This window comes from Henckelia pumila, chromosome 3 (genome assembly GCF_033568475.1).
Source record: "Henckelia pumila isolate YLH828 chromosome 3, ASM3356847v2, whole genome shotgun sequence".
Taxonomy (NCBI): Eukaryota; Viridiplantae; Streptophyta; class Magnoliopsida; order Lamiales; family Gesneriaceae; genus Henckelia; species Henckelia pumila.
Window position 1 is genome coordinate 203,084,422 of NC_133122.1, and position 7,001 is coordinate 203,091,422.

At 36.4% G+C, this 7,001-nt stretch overlaps 1 protein-coding gene across 3 annotated transcripts; it reads right to left on the reverse strand.

Moving 5' to 3' along the window:
- Positions 1-799: 799 nt before the first annotated feature.
- Positions 800-5,791, reverse strand: LOC140890929 (filament-like plant protein 7). Of its 3 annotated transcripts, none has more exons than XM_073299104.1 (6): positions 5,690-5,791; positions 5,134-5,254; positions 4,459-4,597; positions 1,929-4,326; positions 1,788-1,842; positions 800-1,566 (listed from the first exon to the last, which is right to left on the reverse strand). In XM_073299104.1, exons 2-6 carry the CDS (start codon positions 5,248-5,250, stop codon positions 1,099-1,101), a joined length of 3,177 nt encoding a protein of 1,058 aa, XP_073155205.1. In that variant the 5' UTR covers positions 5,251-5,254; positions 5,690-5,791; the 3' UTR covers positions 800-1,098. The 3 variants fall into 3 exon arrangements, with proteins under 3 accessions (XP_073155205.1, XP_073155203.1, XP_073155204.1); XM_073299102.1 differs by having other exon boundaries at positions 4,459-4,603; XM_073299103.1 differs by lacking the exon at positions 5,690-5,791 and adding an exon at positions 5,366-5,678 and having other exon boundaries at positions 4,459-4,603.
- Positions 5,792-7,001: the final 1,210 nt, after the last annotated feature.

The following is a 7,001-nucleotide window of genomic DNA, read 5'->3' on the forward strand; positions in this document are numbered from 1 at the left end:
TAATTAATTAATTAGCCTAAGTTAGAGTTAATTAAAGTTATGCAAGTATGTATAAAACAGACAAAATATTGGATCCACGTTTATTTTTGTTGTTATAACATAACTCCAACAACATATAATATTATTTTCCACACCTTCATATGAAAATCAACCCCAAGAAAAAGACATAAATTACTATGATAGCACTCACATTTGAAAGCTCAAAAAAGGAACAAAATAGAAATGAATTTAAAAAAAAAAAAACTAAAACAATCCAACCAAATTTCAATAAATTAAATCATGAAATTTAATTATTGATTAACTATTCTTACCCTATAAACTCCAATTTTGTGATATGAAATTAGAACAAAGAAAAGACGGCAAAGTTCTCCCCCAATTTTCTTCTCCTCCAGTTTTCTGCCCAAAGCCGATGATGATTGCTATTTTTTAAATTTTAATATCAAGTTTTTAAGTTTTTTTTTTTAATTTGATATCAAAAGGCCCAATTTGGAAAAAAAAAAAACGGAGAGAAGATTTAAAAAAGAAAAGAGCCGAAGATTTGGGAAGAATCGAACTCGGGTAATGTGTGAAGATAAGAAAGTCATTAGCCATCAACCTAGCAGAGATAATTTAAGTTTGGGAGACCAAATAATTTATATATAATAAATACAAAATATATATCATATATAGTAGTAAATTGTTTTCAAATTTTCGTGGGCCCCCGAATCCTACAGTAAATCCGCCCGTCTATCTGCATGGAAACAAGATTAATACTAGTTTCTGCAAATTATAACCCTAAAACTTCTGATCCTTTGTTCTTTTCCCAAGCAAACTTTGTATTTTCGTATTTTTTATACATCTTTGACACACACACATCAAGTCTCCTGCAAAAATAAAAAATTTACAGGCATATGATCTTATTCTCTCTATCTTTTTAACATCCTAAGTAGACATGAAAAAGATCATTGCGGCAACCAGGAATCAACATTTCAGTTGACGACCAACTCTGCAACAGATCAGGCACCTGAAGTACTAAACGGAATTTAGTCCCTTTAACCTACACAAGCATCCATTGTAACTCAACCATGCATATTGTCCACAGCTTGAATGGAGCTTATGTTATGGGTAGGGTGCTTTCTTGACATTAATGCCTTTCTTTTTTAGCCAAAACAATTTCTTCAATAAACTTTTGCCTTCTTTTTTCTTAACTGGGACAATGGCCATTGATGCAACCGTGTTTTTATCGCCTTCAAGAAGATTGTTCGCTTTCAGATAATTTGACTCTCCTCCCCAAGGTTCTACTACCGCAATGATACTAACAGAAGGATTGTTGTTTACATTTTGAGCAAGAGCATCGATTTGATCATTATCCTCAGCTTGCATTTTATCTAGTAGAGAGAATCTCTGGCTAGAATTCCTGAGGAGAGTGGACACATTGGTAGCAACAGTGTGAGGAGGTGTGGACATTACCTTCTCTAAAAGAACTTCATCAGTAGGTGAAGCCAATGCTTTCAACTGCTTTCCGAGATTTAGGATAGTTTCTTGGCATTCTGCCAATTTTTCTGAAGCTGCAGCAATCTCCCGTTCCTACCAACGTCAAATTGTTATTAGCATGAAACAGAAGTACTACGGATTTCAATGTACTTTTGAACATTGTACAACTTAACAAGACTCGTATCTTTACAATGTGCAACAGTGCGGTTTCCATATTATTGAGCAATTTCGAAAAATGAGGTGAGCTCGACAAAATGTGAGGGTGCTTTCGAAACCTCTGGTGTGCTATTAATGGATTGAAATAGAAAACTCACAGTTCGGAGTTGATTATCCCAGTTTCTGGCAACAGGAACTTCCTTGGTTGTCATACTGAAATCAAGTTAATTTAGCAACTGGAAAGCATGTTGGAAACTATTTCATGTGCGTGCTAAAGAGAACAGAACAAAATTATATACCTCTGTAGTTGTATGTTTATGTCATGGCATGTTTCCTCCGGCTCTCTACAATATTTTTTATTTTTTTCCACCTCACTTTCTAAATGTGAGATATTTTGACGAGATTTTCCCTCATCAAGATCTTCTTTTACCATCCTTTGTTTCTCAATTTGATCTGCTGTTTTTCCCTTGGATTGCTCCGCAGTTTCCATCTCTGATCGCAAATTTTTGATAATGACTTTAGGTTCTTGAAGTTCAATACTGAAGTTCGTTGTATCTGATTGAGGCGTGCCACCCGAACCAACATGTGAAGATTCTTTATTTGCCGACTCAATACTCAATATTCTTTTACACCCTTCATCTATGTTCTGCTTGCTCAGAGGAAAAACCATGCGATGAAATGGAATCTCTTCTCTCTTGGTATGAAGCTGATTATCACTCTCACTTCTCGATTCATCCAAATCCAAATGATTGCGGATTGCATATTTAATGCTCGAAACATCTTGAACGGAAAAGCAGTGATTCATTACCCACTCAAAACTAGAAGCTACCAGTTGAACAAACTGTTGCACATCAGCTGATCCATTCAATAAATCATAGCAAGTCTGGCCAAATTGTCGCAAAATGGCTGTGAGCTCGGCAGCTTTCCACTGGAACACTCGAACAATGTAGCCTGTCGGGGTTTTTGTATTCTTATACGATAAAAGCTTATCAGTCATACCTGATAAAGACTCTGCCACACAATTATCATCAGATGGTGCGTTAATTCCTTCAAGGAGTTCAAGAATTTTGTGTACAGCTATGCTCACATCCGACTGGAAAATCTGGTCACTCTCTCGTTTCACTGAAGTATCATTTCCATTACTTGTATTGGAAGAATCGAGACTTGAAGGATTATTTGGTGATAAAAGAGAAACATGCCCATTTACTTTATGGGAATTTGATGTATCATTGTTATCTGTACCTCGACCTCTTGCGTTTGAGCTGTGGTTCTGTGACAAGGCAGCTTTAATATCTTCCAGTACTTCATGAGGGTTTTTTTTGGATGTATGGCAATGCTCCAAGAGCATTTTAAGCACGTCTCGAAGCTTCCCAGGAACTCTGTTGTCTGACTGCATTACCTGATCAGAGATTAATAATTCTGATTGAAAATCGTAAACTGGAACCATCTCCATACCAGGTGATTGTGAAGAACTCCCGCCAGATGGACTTCCTGAGGGACCAGTAATCTCATTACCGGCCTCGGAGGAATGATGAGAACTTCCAGCTGGATAATAGACAGATACTACTGCCAACTTTTCCATCTCAGCAAAATCAGCCATGAGATTCATATCTGAACTTCCCATATTTCTGTGAGATGGGGTGCCCAATTGTTTCTTGTTTTTGAAATGCTCAAGTTCTGATATCAATGCAGAACTTTCCCAAGATTCCTTGCAGTTGACTTTGTCTTCGCTTCCGTGGTCAGACGAGGCAGGTAAAGAATGTTCAGGAAAGAAACATAGAAGACCTGGTTCTGCAGTTGTTTGGCCTTCAAGTGATTGGTCTATCTGTCCAGCCCGTGATAGTCTGGAAGGTGTACGGGCACACACAGTTCTTGCGAAGTGAAGTTCACTTGAATTCTGATGAAGTGCATTTTTCAGAATTCTGTTTTCTTCTTCCATCACTTGCAACTGCTCGGTCAGGGAACTGATCCTTTTGCTTGGTGTGTCAGGAGGCACGCCGACATGAAAGTTCCCTGAACTAGCCAGAGAAGGATTTGGCCTTCTTCTCCTTATGTCCACTTGATCCTTTCCAAGCATTTCAACTTCATTCTTCATTTTAGCCAGAGCAGCAGGGCCAGGCAACCGTTTCCGGACAAGGAGGCGTAGCCTTTGACATTCTGACTCCAACTTAGCAATTTTTTTTACACTCTCCTGGAGTTGTTTTTGAGTAACCTCAGATGTTCGACGATTAAATTCCCTCTCCTCATTCCGGATGTCATGCTCCTTCTCAAGAACACGGACCTCGTACTTCAGAGAAGTACTGTCTTTTTCAGCAGATTCCACTCTCAACATGAGGGCATTAAGATCAGCCTCTACCTGAGTTCTATACTTGCTCAAATCGTCAATAACCTTGTCCTTTCCTGATAAAGCTTTACTGAGATGAGTATTCTGAGCATCTAATTTGGCAAGCCTCCTGACTGCCTCTGATAGCTTTTCATCTAAAATAATCCTTGTTTTGTCAAATTCTTCTTTTGTCTTCGCCACTGCACCATGAACTCTTTTCTCCTGCTCTTCACGCACAAACCTCAATTGCTGCATACATTGCTTCAATGCAGCATCCAAGTGGCCTAATCGATCTTCAGAAGCTGCTTTCTGCTGTAAGACATTATCGAGTTCTAGTTTCAAAGATACTGCTTCCGACTCTGCCTTCTCCCAGCCTACATATATATAAATAACAAGAGGATATCATTTTATTATGAACAAAGTTGCAAGGAAAGGTTCCAGAAATTCTACTTTGCGAGTTGAAAATGGGCTGTGATATACTATATTTTTTAGCAGTAGATGATCACCTGCAATAGCTTCTTGAGCGATTTTCATCTGTTCCTTTGCCATGTTATTGTTGGCGTTACATTCAGAGAGGGCAGATGAAAGCTTGCTATCTAGAATTTTAAGATCTCTTTCCAGTTCTGTTTTCTCCGCCAGAAGTTCCTGTACCTGTAAAAACATGTTAGAAACTTTTCCATCAATTTCTCCACCAGAAGGCAAACGAGTTTGATCCATCAGTTTTGAGTAGAGTATCACACATCCTTTTTATAGTTCCAAACTTCCAATGGGCTGATTTGAAGTCTGAATCAAGTTAGACTCGTAACTGTACATTTGATAGGAGAAACAATAAAAAAGAAGGTACTTGTATTAAAGCTCAGCAAATGGGTGATAGACTTTATCATGAAAATTTTGTTAAATGCTGCAATTTTCACATCTTTTAACCAAGTTGGTTGGAAAATGGAATGGAACATTAATTTGGTCCTGTGGCATGGTTTTAGGCTCAATATGGCTCATGGCCGCATGAAATCCGATGTCAAATTGACATAAAGTGATTAAAAATAAAGATAAAGTATCTGCAAGCCAGTTGATCGGGGAAAAAAATGCCTAGCTGGTCGATATCAAAGTTGAGACAACTATAGAAAGAAATATACATTTCTGCTCAAAGAAAGATATATAACAAGCAACTGCTAACGAGAGACCTCTGTTATTTCTTCATTTCTGCTCAAAGAAATGTTTGATTTTTCAGATAATAATGTCTTCTCCGTAGATTTCTTCTTCCAAAGCCAGGTCTTTTGATCCATTGTGGTATTCAGCATCTAACTGCTCAAGCAAACAGAAAACTTCTGTCGGTATCATATATATTTCAGCCCATCATCGAAATATATAATATACAGATTTCATCACGAATGCGAGGTTGCAGTTTGAAAATACCAATGACAAGTAGTACTTTGTGATCAAGAGCCAATTCATTCAGCAATCTATAACACCAATTAGGTAGTGTTTGAGAGAGTCACTGAAGAAAAGCTAGATATAACTGGAACATGAAAATTAGAAAGGGATGTTGCCAATGCAGAGTCACTGCAGTTGACTAAAACTCACAAACTCTCCAGCAAATCAAATGGATCACAGCATGTAAAAAATCAAGAACATAAAGAGAAAACAAACAATCATCGGAAAACAACAATCAGTGCATTGCATTACAACAACTACAAGGATAAACAATAAGAATCCAGCTCGTAGTTGGAGTGAACATACCACCGTAGTCAGATAGAGCAAAGGCAAAGAAGATAAAACAGCAAATGATAGCTACTTATTGTTTGTTTGTATAAACTTTTGTGTAGTGACCATGGAGAAAAGGTGTTTAAAAGTGTTAGTAAGGGAGAGAGAGAGAGAGAGAAAAAGGCATCGGTATTAATATAAATGGGTCGGGTCATCTCAAGGATTCTGAGCGGGTTGCTTTGACCCGACGGGATGAAAGAGCGTGCGTCTGTGTCACTGTTAATGCTAGCTATTTTCAATTTTTCTAATCATGATTCATGCGTGCTCGATGTCCATGTCCCAACCAACCAAATACAAGCTAAAATTTACTCAACACAATCTCATTCGTACGCTTCAAAAAATACCCATTATCATGTGTTTTTACCATCCTTTCGTCCTTATAAAAAAATCGTTTGATAAGATGATACATAATATAGAGACCCTAAAATTCTGATATATTTGAGTACTCTCTCCTTTCTAGTTATAAAAATCGTTTTCTTTTTCACATACATTAAAACATCAATTATTTAAATAAATTTTCGATCTTATCTTTTTATTTAATGAATGCTTCTGTAAATTATTTGTTATCTTTCCGATAATTAGTTAATTACAAAACTCCCAAGTTAAATAAAATAGTAAACGAGTAAAAAAAATATTTTTGAATATGATACACACATATGCATTTGTACAAACACACACACACACAACACCAATGTAGCTTAGCTCATGCTTTGCAGCAAACGCGCGGTTAACATTTTGTTAGTTTTAATTTACATCAAAGTTTTTGTGAGACTGTCTCATAAGTTGAATTTTGTGAAACTGATATTCAATTTGGACATTCATTAAAAGTATTAATTTTGATGTCAAAAATTTTACTTTTTATTGTAAATATAGACAGGACTTAGCCAACTCACAGATTTCGCAAGAAACCTACTCTTTAATTTAATAACTATGTGTCATATAATATATAAAAAATTGATTAACTATTTTTTTATGTTTAATATTAATGATTCTTTAATTTTGATAGGTCACTATGCACTAACTAGCCACCAATAATGAAAATCTTTGCCATTATATTTAATTCTTCGGGCCCTCAAATTTTCCATATCCTTTTGGCATTGCTTGTATTAATACACAATTTTTATTGTGCATTAGCGGGTCTTTTGCTAAAATATTACTAATTAATTTTGCGGTGACTGTGCACTGTATAGCACTGGAAGTTGGCCTTGATATTTTAAAATATTTCATTGTTTGGTGATTAAGATGCTTGTGCTATGAGCTGGATTCTTGTACATATTATTATCATATC

Bases quoted from the DNA above. Each gene is read 5' to 3' on its own strand.
- LOC140890929 (XM_073299102.1), bottom strand. From the start codon at position 5,250: ATGCTGAATACCACAATGGATCAAAAGACCTGGCTTTGGAAGAAGAAA. The intron at 1,843-1,928 runs GTATATAATTTT...ACTTGATTTCAG, and splicing joins ATAAACATACAACTACAGAG to TATGACAACCAAGGAAGTTC. The intron at 1,567-1,787 runs GTGAGTTTTCTA...TGACGTTGGTAG, and splicing joins GGGATAATCAACTCCGAACT to GAACGGGAGATTGCTGCAGC.